We start from the raw sequence: 17,686 nt of genomic DNA on the forward strand, positions 1-17,686 counted from the left end.
CAATGGTAATTATTCAGTAGCAAGAGATTTGAAATATCATTTTTTTACTATAACAATAATGCTAAAGCTTGTAATTATGGAAACTGAAATATATTTACTAATTGAAAAGAAAGTTAAATAAGGTACAACTGAAAAACTAAATAAGTCTCTTCAGTCATCTGAAATAAAATAGACTACTGTAAGCATAACTAATACTTTAACGTAATTGGATCTATCATGGATGAAGTTGCTTAGGTGATGGTCAAATGAGCTTGATCTGCCATAATATTAAGAAGGGAGCTTGCAGGGTTAATTAAACAAGTAACATCTCTTTAACAATGCATAGGGCATGCAAAATGTGCAATAAATATGGAAGATATCGAGGATTAAAGTATAGCAATTAGAAATAACCATTATATAATTGAATAAAACCTAGCCAATAATTATTATTTTCATTCAATAGCTTTAATACCTCATTTCCTAAATCCCAATTGTCCATGCATGATGACTAAATTGGGAAATATCAACCAAATTCTTGAATCTTCCATTTGGTTTGATCAGATTATGCTTTTCGATTGGTTTGGGGATTATATGAATTGATTATGAACATTCGGTGCTCTCCATCCTCTATGTTCAACAATTTCCATCCTGTTGGCCTGACATGACATCAACTTGTCATCATGCCTTCGGCTGCTTGAATTTAGCCCACCGGTCTAACCATTATATGATCAACACCAGTTTGCCTTTGTTAAACCTCCACAAACTTACTAGTCGCCCTAGTCTGTCTGACTCTGTTAGGAAGTACTTGAATATCTCAAGTAAACCCTAACGATAGAGAAAAAACAGCAAGAAAACTCCACAAAACTAATGAAAAATCAGAGAAAAATGGTAATTTTATTGCAAGAACAGAACTAACAAAACAAAGAAAGCAAGATACAATTGATCCTCAATTCGAGAGGAGGATCGATCTCTCTCAATCCCTAGAAGAAGCTATGGCCCAAGAAACCAAGAACAAGACTCTGAATTCAGCCACAATAATCAAGCATAACCCTAACCCTAATCTTCTAATCTTATTTAAAGCAAACAATCCAAACCTCCTTAACCCTAATAAGACTCTGAATTCAGCCACAACTTTTCCTTGATTGAGCAGAATTTGAGCTTCATCAGGCCTAATTCGACTTTAATTGGCGTTAATTTGGGTTTGATCTCACAAAATAAATTGTAATATATTCAATTAAACCCAAATAGACTCAAGTAGAGTCAAATTGAGCCTATTTTAGGTTCAATTTTAAATCCAATGACTTTCTAGCTAGTTTGATTTCTTGTTATATCAGGAAATTGATCAAACGACTTGAATCAAACAGTTAGTTGACCCGAGGCTTTTGCTTGATATCCGCGATCTCCAGTGGCCGTAGCAGAGATACAGAGCAGTGACACAGGCCCTATTCGCGTGTTCTCGAATGACTAAAATGAGTAATGAAAAGGGTAGGCTTCCATTTTGAGCTGCGGCGTGCATTTCTACCGAAGCCTCTTTCATCCCGAAGCATTGACTCTAGTAGCTCGTGCTCACACGAAGAAGAAACCCTAGGATTTTCCTCTTGATTGGCAAGCACGGACCCCTCTCTCTAATGTAGAACGAACATGCGAAGATGAATTACTTTAAGGAATTTGCACACTTAATATTTCTAGAACAAATAATTATATCTTAATGGTGAATTTAAACGATACAATAAAACACAAAGAGCGGTAAAAAAAGCTTAGACCGAATCACACGCGTAAAAGTTGAGATCATAAAGCAATCAAGTTAATCTAACGTTGCATACATGATTGGTTTTCAACGATGATCCATAAACTAATAATGAGTTTAATTACTATAAGAATCCACTCACTCAATTACCTAATTCACTAGGTTATAGTGGATGAGAATTAACATTATCAATGTGAATCGACTAAACCATAATTGAGAGCGACTAGGAAGATAAGAAATTTGGGGAAGAGTTCACCATCGTCAAATTCTTAGATTTGATTTGAGGTGGGAGGGAGAAGATCCGGAGTCCGGTGGTTGATCTCGAAGAAGTCCTGCGTGTGGACAGCCGAATGGGATCTTCTGGGCAGCAAATGAGAGCCTTCTTCAGGATGGCGAATCAGCACTAGAAAACTGCTGGAATCTTGGAACAACAGCTGTGACTATTCAGGACGACAAACAGGGGGTTTTTGGAGAGCAGGGCAGCAGTTCAACTTACCGAAATCTCCTGGACAACAAGCAGAACTTCAGGACAGCAGCTTTGCTCTGGCTCATCGTCAGAATTTTCCGAATATGCAGAAGTCGACAGCTGTGTGAATACTCTCGGACAACATATGGGAGTTGCCGGACTGTTGAGCAACAAGGTAAGCTGGCTGGAATTCCTTCTGGACAGCCAAAAAAAAGGAAATCTTGGACTTTCGGACAGCAAAAGAACTTGCTGCAGCTCTCTGGACAGCTCCTCGTGGATGAACAGAGGTTGAATAGTAGTGGTGTGCTGGTAGAAAATTCCTCCCTTAGTCACGGTTTAGGGAAGGGTAGGATTAGGGGATGGCTTTCCAGAAAAGGAAATCTGAAAATAGTTTTAGATTTTGTAGCTTGTGGTGGAGGGAAAAATCTGAAGTTATTTTCAAATTTGTCTTAGTTAGGAATTTGAATCTTGAAATTCAAATAAGAGAGGAAGAAAAGGACAAGGGGTGTTTAATTATTTCCCCAATTGAAGCCTTCAATAAGGAAGGAAATAATTAAGCAAGAGGGGAAGAGGGGCCGGCCATAAAGAGAGAGGGAGAGAGGTTTTATTTTCAAACCTGAAATTAATTTCAGGATTTGAGTGAATTGGGAGGGAAACTAATTTGAAATTTGATTTCAAATTAATAGGTAATTAATGCATTGATTGGAGATTAATGGGATGAAGCCATACATGAGGCCGGCGGCATGGAGCGAGAGGGAGGGAATTGGGGAGGAGTTTAGGGAGTTTCCAAACAAGGTTTATGAATTAGGAAAGCTATCATTAAATTCAATCTATTTTGAATTTAGATTGAAGTCATGACTAATACTTCCCTAATTAGGCATTCTAAAAATGGAAAGAATTTGAAATTCAAAATTTGAATTTCAATTGGAATTAAATCCTTCCAATTTTCATGTATAGCATGAAAAGTTAAGTTGGTGATGGGTGTTAACCATCACTATGCATAAATGCAATTAGTTCAAAGTTTATTTGTGAGATTTTCAATCATAATTTCTCTGTTAAATTTTTCTGTTCTAAGTTTGTTATGAACAGCTAAATTTCACTTATAAATTTCCCTTGGTGTGATATTTTGCAAGTCTCAAAGCCGCTAGATAATGTATCATTTCAGATGCCTCATATATAGTTTGCCTTAGTGAAAACTCACCCATGTTTCAACCCAAGTATATCATTGCATGTTGTTAACATATTATAACAAAAGAGGGAGATATGTGATTGAGATGAAAACTTGAGACTTTTGTAGGAAAATATGTAAAAAAAAATGTATTCGACATATTTATAAAAAAGAGACTCGTGAGCAAGATATTTATAACCCCATTTACTTGTACCAAACCTTTGTATAACTTCTTCATTGCATGATTGACATTTGATTTGAGATATCTGTTTATGAATGACTCGTTTGGTTGCCTCTTTCACAGTATTGAGAAAGCATCTTGGTAGCAAAGTAGGGAAACATGCTCTTTCTTGGAAATACGAAAAGAGGAATGAATATTTATGTTGATATTGAATTATTCTTGATTTGCTTTACTTATTGCCGTTTGTGATAGAACAATACTCTCCAACATTTTGTCAAATTTTTTCTCGAAGCTAGCTATTTATGTTTATAATTTAACAAATTAATTTAAATTTAAAATGATTAACAAATAAATTAATTACAACTAAGCATTTCATGGATTAAGCCAAACTCTTACTTTTTTGTTTGATTATAGTGAAACCTTTACTCCCTCCCTCCCTCTCTCTCTCTCTCTCTCTCTCTCTCTCTCTCTCTCTACACAATGGTTGTAATCTAGAAAGTCAAGCTATTTAAAATCTCGTGCCTCTTCTGTTTGTTTGATTCTACCACTATCTCTTTCTCTACCTTTTTGTCTCCTCTTTTTCTCTTTATTAGGAGGTAGCTCAACTTGACAGCTCCTCCCACCCTCCACTGGAACACATATTCTTCCATCTGTTTTCCATCGGTAATGCTCGCTTTGTTTTCTTGAATCAACAAAGATTATGCATATCATCTTAACAGGATATCAATGCATGTGCAATTCAGATTAAAAATGTTCATCCACACCATAAATACGTATCTATATACTTTATATATTATAAAGCAAAATATCATAAGAATTGTCCATTACTAATGTATATTTTTACTCGATATCCAGTAGTTCTCTAATCTAAAAGGTTTGGATTTGATAAAGTTCTTTAAAAGATCTCCACTTTTTCTATAATGCTCGTTGGGTATCTTGTAATATATCAATTTACCTTTCATAAGTGTCAGGCTACCGACATTTGTCAAGCACACCAATGTAGAATAAATACATGATATGACCTTAGCAAAGTGCAATAATTGTGATAACCTACAAGTATAAATGACCTTGATATGACATCAGGACTTCTAAGGTGATATGCAAGTAAATGGAAAGGATACTTTCTTTTGATCTATTAATGACATGCATATTGATCATGCAATAATAACAATACTGATACAGTTAATTAGTACAATGTATAATCTTGCTGTTATTTATATGCACAAAGCGATACATATATTAGCTAGAAATTAGTAATTTATATAACTAAACTAAAGCATGAATTAGTAAGTATATCGTAACAGAAGCCTTATAATAAATATCAAAGGGAAATAACCCTAATATGAATTGCTCTGCTTATCTCCTAACAAGTAAAAATCACCTACATCAGGTGCAATGGTTGATTCAATGCTTCTTTAAGCTCCATTGAAACTACACCAGTTGAGTACCAACCCTCCAACTCCCTAAATAATAAGTCTAATAGGTATGCATTCATAAGTACATTTATCTAAGAGGTTATGTGATTCTCTGATATCAATTATGAAATGTAATATTATTATCAGGTGTTAGGTGATTTGTTAATAATAATAAAAAAAAAAATAAATGAAAAATGCCAAATAAAAATTAAAATTAAAAATAAAAAAAAAGGTGTTAGGTGTTTTGTCACTAACATCTTGAAACTAAGAAAATAAAGAAAGAATATTCATGTCCTCTTTTGGTGACATTTAGATATAAGGTCAAATTCATAAACATGTTATGTTTGACTATTCAACTGCTAAAATAAATTTAAAAAAAGAAGAAGATCAAGTTAGTTCATCTTTATATATAATATTAGGATTTTAAGTGAAGTGGCATTAAATCAAACACACTGCATTTGAAAGATAGAACTTAACTCAATAAAACTACCATATAGATAAGATTATCGTCTAATAAGATCGAACCAAATAATCTCTAAATTAAATTAACAAAAAAAAAATCGGTGATCCTTTGTTAAAATACATTGAAATTAAGGACTAAAATTATAGTACGAGTTTATTTGAATTTCATAATTTTGGCGCAAGTTAACCAAAATTGGTAAAGACTCTATAGTGGAATAATTTATGTTAGATACAACTGTAATTGATCTAAGCGATACTATCCTAATTTCATCATGCAACAATCTAATAACACAGCTATTCTTTAATTTAACCTAACTTATCTGTAATTATATCATGCTCAGTTAAGTAATGAAATATTGTTAAATCAATCAATAACAAAAAATATAACATTCAAACCACCACATCAACATAGCCTGGTAGAGAATTAGGAGATAATAAGGGAAACAACTTCTCACTTATCGTCTCTGTTCTCGGTGTATGGAGCTCTTGTTATCCCCTTTTATTTTGGTTTTCCAACTCTCTTGAACGAACTTACTGAAAGTGAGTACCACTCCATTTAAGATGCATAATTATTTCTTACCCGTTGTGCATCAAAGCTTCTGCCTGCTCTAAATTTCTTCCATCTTTCAACTAAAAATTCTGTGCAGTGCTTCAGAATCTCCCATTACATTTTGTTACTGCTTCAGTTTCCTGCAAAATCTGATCTACCTTCCTCTTATTCTAAAATTCTCTGAAACAGGCAAACACTTACGAGGAGCTCCCTGAGCGGCTCATCGGAGCTGTTCGCGTTTCGCATTTGGAACTTTCTTCCGCTACTGTTCCACTGCTCGAGTCGAGCCCAACACATAACTGAATGAGGCGTTAAACTGCTGATCTTGCAATCCAAATTCCTTCAACCTTTCTGGCTCATTAAGGTTTCATTTGGGACGGTTTTTTTACTGCTTCTTGAAGGAAGCATGATCAGTTTAGCAAGACTGCATCGTTCAACTATAATGTTGCAGCAGGAAAATTCCTTCTCCGGTTGTGCTAAACCAGTAGCGTAAAAAGGTAAGATGTTCACACAAGTCATCCTTCATCACAAGTGTTTTAGAGCTCTGCCTGCGCTAAAGACCTCAGGGCCTTCGCGCTGAATAATACATTCTATCCGTTGCACTGCAAATATTGGAACTTGGGGCTTTAAAACTGTTTTCCCCCTTTTATTATTTTAGTTCTCTTTCTTTCTTTCTTTGCAAAGTCCAGCGTCAATGATGTAAAATATAGCAAATTTTATTGTGTACAAAAAAAAAAGAGCTAATGATGTTGATGAGTGCGTGAAAAAAGAGTGATTACTTTGTGATAGAAATCTGAAGTTTTGGATCATCAGCTTATACGAATCTTCAATGTTTCCTTAATTTATTTTATTATTTTGCATTTGTTCCTCCTTTTTCATATTGTTATACTTAATTGCATTATTAAGTTGTTTTGTTTTTTAATGCAAAAATTTCTAATTAAAAAAAATTATATTAAAAAGTTATTTTAGAAAGCAGTAAGAAAGTTGTCTCAAATGAAGCCTTAATTATAAAAAAAAAAATTCGAAAGCAGTTTATTTTTGTGTGGTCAATTTAATCTTAAAATATTACATTGCTTTACTTTATTTTTTATTCTATATATAATTGATTTAAAATGATTTCTCATATTATATTGTGATATAAAATTAATCTCAATTTACTTTCTCAATTTTATAAAATTGATTCTATTTTAATCTTAAAAAGAATGATTTTGAATTAATTTTATATAATCAGTGATTAAATTAAAATAATGTGATTTGTCAAGATTAAATTCATCGTATATGAATAATTAGATCATTATTTTTAAGTTTACTCCTTTAATTTCGTCAGACTCGAATGTTTAAATCACATCCAAAATACATTTCGATATAAATTATTTTATAGTAATTTTCATGTAATAATATTTGATAATAATGAATTCAGTTGAAGTACTACACGCTAAAGTATTTTATATTTTTAAAAATATAAATAAAAAGCTTTTGAAATCAGTTTACTTAATAAGTTTGTTAAAATTGGTCAATATTATTAATTTTGCAATGTAATATTATTAGATATGGGACAAATCTAAATAATAAAAAAATAATCTTAATCAGTATTTTATTAAAAAATTTATATTACAAACTCAGCTCAACAAAATTTCTCACCAATAAGAGTCCAAAACCGCCCCCTCGGATTCCAATAGCGTATACGCGAAACCAAAGTTTGTTTTTTTCCGGTTCAGAAATAATTCTTCATTGGAGAAGCCCCCAAATTCCTCTACTGATTACTTTCATTATATCTTTTCAACACTGCCATCTCATGGGCAAATTATTGTGTCCGGTGTCCGGATTCGTCCGGACACCAATAAAAATGTTCTACATCACTCAAAAATAATAGGGCCCAGTGCATTCGGATGAGATGATGTGTCCGAATTAGATGTCCGCATGTCAGATGACCGGACGAAATAATTTGCCCATATCATATCTTTACCAATAAATCAAATGGTTGTTTGAGACGACGCATAACAGCTCATTCTCCCCCAAATTCTTCTATGGTTTGCTTCCATTCTATATTTTTTCCTGTGTTCTCTTCATCTTCTCTACATCTGGAACTGGCTTTCTCCCCAAAATCCTCATCTGATCAATACAAAATCGTCAAAGATCCTTCCTTTTTCGAAAACCCACCGAGTTTCAGAAGTTTCAGAATCACCAGATCCATCAAACCCCACCATCAAAGATGCCATCACCGTCTAAAACACTACCGGCTCTCCTCTTCCTGTTAACTCTCCATCTCTCCCTCTCCCTCTCATCGGACTCCCCCTCCGCTTATGAAATACTGGAGGGATTCGGCTTCCCTAAAGGAATTCTTCCAGAGGGAGTGACTAGCTACCACTTAGACGACGATGGCGGCTTCCAAGTGCTTCTATCTTGTGACTGTGAGCTCCGTGTGGAGGAAAGCGGGTATCTGCTCAAGTACGGGAAAAAGATAACGGGAAAGGTGAAGTCGGGTCAGCTAAAAGAGCTTAATGGTGTTAGCGTTAAAGTTGTGATGATTTGGTTTGGGATTAATGAGGTGGTGAGGAAGGGAACTGATCTCTTCTTCTACGTTGGGCCACTCTCAGCTTCCTTCCCTTCGTCCAACTTTGAAGAGTGCCCCAAATGCGACTGTGGTTCCAGATTTTCTATTGCTATGGTGTCAGATTCTTAGGCTTCTTCAAGTGCTGGTGATGTCTACTCATGCTTTCATACTTTAAAGTTTTGTTTATGAATAAGTTTGTTATCTGTTGAATGATTTGATGCAAGAATGCAAGTTGATGTTGCTTCAATTAAAAGTTGCATGTTTCTTCCATTGCATTGAGGTGTCATTGAGCAAAAATTATTGTGTGCGGTGTCCGGACGCGTCCGAAGGTCAATACGGATACGCCACGTCACCCAATACACAGTATATTGGGTGATGTGGCACGTTGCATTCGGATACCGCACAGAATAATCTCCCTCCATTGAGGGGGTCTGGCTTTGGTGGCTTTGGTCATGGTTACATGATATAGGATTCATTTGGGACAATATTTAGCTATAATTTTTAATTTTGGGTTATTTGTTTTGGTGAGAAGGAACTATTTGGAAATTGATGTATAATTTTTTTTTTTTTTTTGGGAAAAATGGGGGCAAAGCCCGTATATTAATCACCAAAAGTTACAAGCAACTCACATTACAAGTATAGAAACTATACAACCAAAAGATAACAACTGAAAAGGAAATTCCTTAAAAGAGCTAATGGACTCAGGAAAAAAGGTCTACAACACAAAGGCATCAATGCCTAGATCATAATAGAAAACCACGAAGCCAACAATAGAGACACAGGTTGCCCGAAAAGCAGCTTTGCCGGACCATCACATTGCCCAAAACGCAATCCTGATTGCCATAAGACCCTCTAAGGATGCATTAGAGATGTAGACATTGCACATCATCATCCCAAAATTCAGAAAAAACATCCATCCAAAGAAGAAACTGGGAGAAACTGAGGAAGCGAAAACTTCCTAAGGCCCAGATAGATACAACCATCGTGGAGATGCCAAAAACCACAACAGAGAATATACAATCACAGCCAAGCCAAAAAACCCCCAGCTGTGAACAAAAGAAGAGCCCTCCAGATTTGGCAATATCGACCAACCATAAAAAAACCTCCAGCCAACAACCGCGAGGGGCAAATCAGCCCTGAATTTCCACAAAATGTTCTTTAAGGAGCTCATAATGTTTTCACTGCCTAGATTTAGCTCGTATAGCATGAATGATAACACTTTTTAATTCATTAGGACTTCTCCTATCTCTGGAAAACCTCCTATTGTTCCTTTCTCTCCATAAATAATAAACCAAAGTAGCCAATGTAAAAAAATAGAAATTACGATCAATTCTGCCATAATTCCACATACTCCCCAAGAAGTCATAAACTTGTAAAAGGTTAGGCCTCAGACAAAAATTAACCGTCAAAGGGAACAAGGCAATGAGGATTGAAAATGAAAAATCACATTAAGAAAAAAACATGTGAATGAGTTTCCTCCAGGTTCCCTATGTAGAAAGAGCAGGAGGGGTTAGCCAGAATCCCCCTTAAAATTAGATTATCAGCCGTTTTGAGCTTCCCTATCATTCCCATCCAAGCATAACAGGTATAACGTAAGGCATAAACTTTGTGCCAAATATATTTAGTCCAAGCCACATCATCATAGTGAGAGTGAAAAAGAGCCATAAAATTCCTGGAAGAGGGACTTGGAGAGCCATCCCAAGTAAGCACCGGTTGCTCACCAACAATGTCAGTATTCAAAATAAAGGATTTAACATCAACAGGTAAAAAATCAGGGAGCGCCCAATAGTTTTGATAAATGAAATCCCTAACCCACAAATGAGAAAATCTGTGAGAATAAAAAATTCCCGAAATAGCTTTCTTATTGCACCAAGGATCCCAAAGGAAAGAGAGATTGCAATTCCAGTGAATAGAGAGGAAAACGACAGAGCTAATGGAAACTGTCGTGTGACAAAATAATTTCGAAAATTTAGAAGCTGTAATAGGGGGCAACTTCCAAAGAGAATCATACTTCTCCCTCTACCAAGAGCCAATCAAAGTATCATAGTTGTACATCCTAAAAATAAATGAACAAGCCATATTATGATAAAGAGAATCAAATGATGGCAGGTCAAGTGTCCCTTTGCATTTAGGTAAAGTCACAGATTTCCAAGCAATGAGATGCATCCTCTTCTCCATGGTGTTACCAAAGAAGATGAACTTGGAACAAATTTTAGAGATAAATTTGCAGCATGCCTTAGGTAAAATCGCACCACGGATCCAATAGGCAATAGTGTTAGCAATAGTGAATTTCAAGTATTGCACTCTACCTACAAAAGAGAGAAATTTAACTTTCCAACCCTCAAGTAGAGTAGAAATTTTACTCAAAAGGGGTTGTAAGTGAGAAAATTTGAGTCTACAGGTAGAAATGGGAAGGCCCAAATAGGTAAGAATATTTTCAACCCGAGAAATTCCAAGACAAGCAGAAATCTATTGCTCACTAGGAAAATCCCTAGAGAAAAGAATGGAGCTTTTAAAAGGGTTAATATGAAGACCAGAGGCATCAACAAACTTGTGAAGTATATCTTTCAGGGAATTAGCATTATCAACAGTGGCTAAGCCAAAAACCAATAAATAATCAGCATACATGAGATGATTAGTACTGAACTTATGATTCTGCATTTCAATGAAGGAGTGATGATCCTTGGAATCCAGGTTGGAAGAAAGAGCATCCATAATAATGCAAAAGAGCACACTATTAAGACAAATAGAGAAATAAACTTCAGAGATACACCCATTAATCCACGTGATAAAAGTCTCCGGAAAGCTTTTTTTCTTAAGTCTATTAATCAGGAAGGTACGGGAGATAGAGTCAAAAGCTTTCTTGATGTCCAGCTTGGCACAAAAATATTTTTTGTGCCCTTTAAAATCTCTCAAAATCTCAGAGGCAAGAATGATGTTGTCAGTAGAGCATCTCTTAGCAATAACTAGACTGGCTCTCATGAATGATGGTGGGAAGGATGGGTTTCATCCTATTAGCAATAATCTTGGCCATAATTTTATAAAACACATTACATAATGAGATAGGACAAAAATCAGATATAGAGTTGGAATGAGTACCCTTAGGAATAACGGTGATGGTCATGGCTTTAGCACCTCTAGGCATTTGCCCAGTATAAAAGAAATGTTTAACAGCTCTGCAAAGTTGAAAGCCAGTAACGTGCCAAGTAAGTTGGTAGAAACCAAAAGAGAAGCCATCCGGATCTGGGGCAGAGATAGGGACCCCTACAAACACCACCTTCTTGATTTCCTAATTAGTGAACAGGTCAACCAGACCCGCAATTAAATGGGGTGGGATAGTATTACCAACAGGGATATTAAATGAGCTTTCCAAAAGTTGGGTAGGAGCATTATAAAGAATCTTAAAATGGTTAATCAGAGCTTGGGCCATATCAGAATGTGAAGAAAGTAACCCAGAAGGAGAAGGAAGTTCCTTAATAACATTTCTGTTTTTCCTCGATCTAATCTTGGCGAATAGGAAACCAAGATCATCCTCCCCTTGGGAAAGTCAATGGGCTTTAGCTCTTTGAGAAATCCAAGATTACCAAGCAGCTTGAAAGGAAGCTAACTGGTCATTAGTGTTCTTAAGAGAAGAGTTCAATGCAAGGTTTAAAGGGTCCCTTTGAATATCAGATAAGCATTGAAAATGTAAGTTCTTCAGCTCAAGTATGCCATTAGAGATGTAATTAGAAGAGCGCCAATTCTTATTACGAATTACATCCTTGAGATATCTCAAACAGTCATAAAAGGAAGCGATGGGGCTAGCACAAGTTGGCCTCTCAAAAGCCAATTGGGTTTCCTCCCAAAATTCATCCAATTTAGTCCAAAATTCTTTAAACATGAACCTGGAAGCCGTTCTCCTGATATGGGAAGCATAAAGAATCAGGGGGGCATGATCAGACCTAGAGTGGGAATCAACTTTGTAGTAAGCAGCAAGGAAAACATCTAAAAAGGCATAATTAACCAACATTCTGTCAAGCTTTATATGGATTGGAGAATCAATCCTTTAATTAAACCACATATAGAATAACCCCATAGAAGCAAGGTCCTGAACTCCAGATTCAAAAACAAAATTATTAAGCTCTCCTACTCGGTCAGGAGACATAGAGTTACCACCAGCTTTTTCACAATCGAATCTGTAGCAATTAAAATATCCCATGATGATCCAAGGGATGTCAATACGGGCAGAAAGGTCAAGGAGATCACCCCAAAGAACTTTCCTTTCATCCAAACTATTAGCAGCATATACCACCGAGAGGTAGAAAGGGGGTAAGGATCCAGCATCAACAAGGCCATGAATGGCTTGTGAAGAGGAGAAAGAAGGGGAGAAGGATAAATGAGAAGAGTCTCACTTAACCCAAATTCTACCAGGAGTAGAAAGGTTAAAGTTATCACAACTTTTCTTATTCTCAAACAAAGCATGGGTAAAAGTAAACCACTGGTCAGCAACAGAAGAAAGGTTGATTTTAGCTTCTAAAATACACATAAGCTTCAAATTGTAGGCGACTATAAGGTCTTTGCATAACTTGACTTTGACAGGGTTATTAAAACCTCTAACATTCCAAGCCACAATCGGTGGAAGGGACATGGTTATTTGTGGGGTTTGGCCGATTTAGTTTTGGCTTTTTTCGGGGGAGATAAGTTATCTCCAGATGATTTTTTTGAGGAGGAAGAAGCTTTGTGATTGGAGGATTTAGGAGGAAGGACCTCATAAGTTTTGGAGGAGGAAGAGAGTTCCTCCTCAAAGGAATTCTCTTCAGGAATAATCGAGTTGTCCACAAGAAGCGAATCAAAACTATTAGTTAGAAGAACTTGAGAGGGAAGCAGAAGTTTTGGAGGAAGGGGGAATTCAGAAGAAGAAGAATCAGCATGTGGAAGGTTAAGTTTTGGAATAAGAGGGTCCTTATCTTGGATGAAATCAAACGGCAACTGCAGTGAAGTATCAGCGGGGGGCTGAACCAGAGGAACGACAACAGGAGAAACGGTAGTAGAAACGGGTTCAGAAGGTTCAGCAGGTGTGGAAGAAGCTGGTGGGGGAATTTGAGGAATAGTCTCTGTGACTCGAGAAGAGGATCTGGCAGTCTTAGAAGCAGGATTCCTACTTTTGCTCTTGCCACGAAAAACGGGTTTAGGAGGGAGAGAAGGTTTGGGAGCTGGATTCGTGTGGTAGAGCACAAAGGGGTGAATGAGAGATCCACATTCCTCACATCTTAAAGGCTTCCAGTCATAAACGACCTTAAGCATCATGTCCTCCTCGTCTATTTCCAGAGGGATTTCTTCAGATAACACCAAATTTTTGTCAGCTTGATCACAAATTCTAGCAAATGTGAGTCTAGTCCTCTTAGCAGTCAGAGCATCAACATATAGCGGTATACCAATAAAACTAGCAATTTTAGATATATCTACTGGAGTACAGAGAGCAAGGGGGAGATTAAGAATTTTTATCCACAGAGGAATTGAGGCAGATTCATCCCTCTTAGGCTGAAATTTTAGATTCCGCCTCTGAAGAATGAATGGCCTACTGAGTAAGAACCAGGGTCTGCCAGACCAGACCATGTCGTAGTCCTCAACAGTGGTAAACTTCAAGAGGAAGAAGTCGTCAGCTAAGGATAGAAGAGAGAGCGAGCCCTTAAGCTTCCACGCTTTTTCCATGGACGCCAGGAGAAGTTCGTAATAGGGACGTGGGCCAAGGGAATATCCCACAAGAGAAAGATTCCACAAAGATTTTTCTTCAGTAAGATCATTACTTACAAACGAGAGCTTTTTTGCCGGCTTGATGTAGGACATCGGCCAATCTTCACGAGGCGAGGGAGACGCCGCAAGGTTGTTGGCGTAAGAGGAAGGGAGTTGTTGAGGAGGAGCCCCTAACGGGAGGAGCCCTGGAGGGGAGGGAAATCCTGAGGATTAAGAGCCATCTCGGCCAAAAGGCCGGAAAGCCACGGAGTGACAAACGCCGCCAAGGAAACCCAAAACCCTAGCAGAGCTCAAAACGCCCTTTTTCAAGCAGCCACTTCATTCAGAAAATAATATATTTTTATACAAACTGTATAAATTTTTTAAAAGTGAAGAAGTTTTAATACCTACGGCAGTTCCTTTGAACCATATTAAATACATCTTTTATAAGAACTTCTTGGAAATGTTTTACATAACGTGTAAGACAAAGCTTCTAACGCATTTGTGTTTGTCCAAGATTATGTTAGACTAATTTAAGAAAAAAAAAATTTATTTTCGTTAGATTATGCAATTGAATCAAATACTTTATGATTTATTACCTTGCTATTATGATCATATATAATTTGTTTCTAGCAAAGTCAGTTTATTAGTTCAAGGCAACTCATCGCATAAGGGGGATACAATTGGCGAACTCACTAAGGAGTTCTCATTTCAAGGCATATCTGAGTTTGGTGTAATAAAATTTCTGCATTTTTGCATCTTGAACGTGCTTATAAGTATTCTGTGAATGTTTAAATTCTATTGAGGCATGCCCCAAGAGTCTTTGTGCATGAGAGCCTAATTAAAAAAATTCATCTTGGGGCGCCGTGACACTTGGGTTGACAGCACTGCAGCATTGAAGTCTTTGTATGTATATTGGAGAAATAAGGGGTGCACTGCGGTGTTGTGTTTTGGTGCTGCGGTGCTGTGTTTTTGCACTGTGGAGTTGTGCTCTCTATTGAGACCATTGCGGCACTGAGGTTTCGAATGTGGCAGTGCTATGTTAAATTTAATTCAAGCGTAGAGAGAGTGATTTAAAAGAAAGAGAGAGTATGTTAAGTCGATACTTTTTCTACTATCGGCCCACTTAAAGAAGTTCGGATCTAGGTAAGTTACATTCTGCCATCTCAGTTTTTAATAATGTGAACATTTTGGAATGTTTTTTTACTATAATTATAACTTTGTACTTTGAAAATGAGGATAACTTCTCACCTATTAAGCTTTTATCGTATTATTTTTTGTTTGTTATAGATACGAGCATTATATATATTTTAATATCTTCTTTAAATATTTTCTCCTGGTAAATTAAAAAGTGTGACATTTTTATCGGTTGAAAAAAAATTTGTCCTCAGAAAATAATGTTGTGATACATTTATGTTGACCCCCCTGCATCAGAATGAGCGCAAAATGGGCAAAATCGACGAATTAAGTAACATGTATTGGCGCAACACGTCACTTGAAAGGTCAAATGACCTCCGATTGTCAAACGGTCTGTATTGTTGCAATCAGAACTTCAAATTGGCCTATAAGGAAACCCCTCGTAGTCAAATCAGACGAGATCGATCAAAAGTGATGATTGACCCCCAAAATTGATTCGCAATATTGCCCAAATGATTTCTGATTGCAAAACGGACTTCGTTGTTACGATCATAGCATTATCAATACCCAAAACTAACTACCAATTAGTTCAATTATGATCGTCTGACCAAACTGGCACGAATCTAAAGGCAAAGGCGTGCAAATCCAATAAATGCGAGCGAATCGGGGCAATTTAAAAAAAAAAATTGACATATTTTATCATTTCAAATTAATAATATTGATAAAAATAATAAATCAATATTAATTTAATTAAAAACTCCCATCCGTTTCTCCTTGCATATCGTCACTTCTGACCCCAAGCTCAGTTGCACAACAATGCCTCTTCCTCTGGAATGTTCACAAGCCAAATCCCGTTCACAGCTCCTGCTCTTGCGTAAATTCCGATCTGCTCATGAGCTTTAGTCCGATCAAGCCACTCGACAAACCTCTGATCTCTAACACGCAGCCTGTCGACTTCTCCACTCAATCGAACCCCAAGATCCGTTGATCCACTTTCCCGTCACCTAACTGAACTGCCTGTGCGCTTACGATCGCAAAACTCTTTCGTCTGTCTACCCTTTTCGATCACAACAACCCAATGAACCATAAACCGGCCTCTTCTCTAGCCTCAGACCTCAAATTTCCCTTATCACACCTACAGACTTCTGATTCATCAGCCGTTCGCACAGCCCGATAGGACCGATCATTCGATCCCTACTGCTACCCACTATCGCAAAGCTGAACAATTCGCTCCGCATCAATCATTGCTTGAGGTATAAATTTCCTAAACTCAACAAAAAAAAACTCGAAGTCTCATTCTCGGCATTTACGGCGCACCGGGGGACGTCCCATGAACATTTTTTTTAGCGTGGTGGGATGGAAATCTGTGCGACTGAGCCTTGTGTACGTTTTTCTTAGTATGGCCATGCAAAATCTAAGTACGCGTACGCGCCTTAGTGCTAGCATGCTTTTCTTGACATGGTGGATTGAGGATCATGGTCGCGGTGTTGCCCGACACCGACTGTGCACATCTTTGTTATCATAGCGGGTGGTTTAAGACTCCTACAATTTTTCTTAAATAAGGGAGACACCGGAAGGCTACCAAAATTTGTACTGAAATGCAAATAACTTAAATTAAAAACAGGTGACTTGGTTTGAACAAAAATGAACAATAGGGGGCGGAACTTGAACAATCATAGGGAAATTGAACAAAAATAGCAAGAGACTTGAACAATTTTAGTAGGAAATTGGACTTTGAATTGATAAATACTTAATCAAATGAAAAATGCAAACATTAATTAAAAATATCAATTATTAAAATGAATATCAATAATCAAACAAAGGAACACATGGTGAACAGGCCCTCAGTGCACACATAAACGAGCAACAGGCAAACAAATATGACCACCTGCCAATCAATGTGCCTGGAGAAACTAACCATGAATACAACTCATCTGGTGGTTAGCATTTATTTGCAGATGAATGTCTTAACTCACATGCAAATAACAAAACACATTTGGAAATGCACACAGTACGACATACAATTAATGCCACTACAAACAAGCACAACGATCATCCTACAGTCATGAGCAAGCAGTAATGATATTGAATGAGCCCAGAATGTAGTAGTGTCACGCCCCAAGATCTAACTTGGAAAGAATGTCAATCTATTTGAGAACAATTTACCAGAGTTATCTAAAACCTTCAATTAAACAGTCTATCAAACATCTATAAAATTTAAAACATCAATATACAAGTCGATTCATATCTCAAAAGGTCATGTACAATACTCAGGAACTACACTACAATCACCAGTACTGAAATCTATCCTGAGT

General features: G+C 36.8%; 2 protein-coding genes across 6 annotated transcripts in view; both read left to right on the forward strand.

Annotated features, from left to right (window-relative positions):
- LOC110108344 (protein ENHANCED DISEASE RESISTANCE 2) overlaps nucleotides 1-6,809 on the forward strand; it is a 30,748-nt gene extending 23,939 nt beyond the window's left edge. For all 5 annotated transcript variants that reach the window (XM_020838951.2, XM_020838953.2, XM_020838952.2 and 2 more), the window contains one exon: nucleotides 6,158-6,809. In XM_020838951.2, the coding sequence (XP_020694610.1) occupies nucleotides 6,158-6,271 (114 nt within the window). In that variant the 3' untranslated portion in view covers nucleotides 6,272-6,809. The remainder of the gene's footprint in view (nucleotides 1-6,157) is intronic.
- Nucleotides 6,810-7,935: 1,126 nt separating this feature from the next.
- Nucleotides 7,936-8,792, forward strand: LOC110108355. The gene has a single exon (XM_020838973.2). The coding sequence runs from the start codon at nucleotides 8,181-8,183 to the stop codon at nucleotides 8,649-8,651; it is 471 nt and encodes a 156-aa protein (XP_020694632.1). The 5' UTR covers nucleotides 7,936-8,180; the 3' UTR covers nucleotides 8,652-8,792.
- The last annotated feature ends 8,894 nt before the right edge of the window (nucleotides 8,793-17,686 follow it).

Source organism: Dendrobium catenatum, unplaced genomic scaffold (genome assembly GCF_001605985.2).
Source record: "Dendrobium catenatum unplaced genomic scaffold, ASM160598v2 fragScaff_scaffold_134, whole genome shotgun sequence".
In the NCBI taxonomy this organism is placed as follows: domain Eukaryota; kingdom Viridiplantae; phylum Streptophyta; class Magnoliopsida; order Asparagales; family Orchidaceae; genus Dendrobium; species Dendrobium catenatum.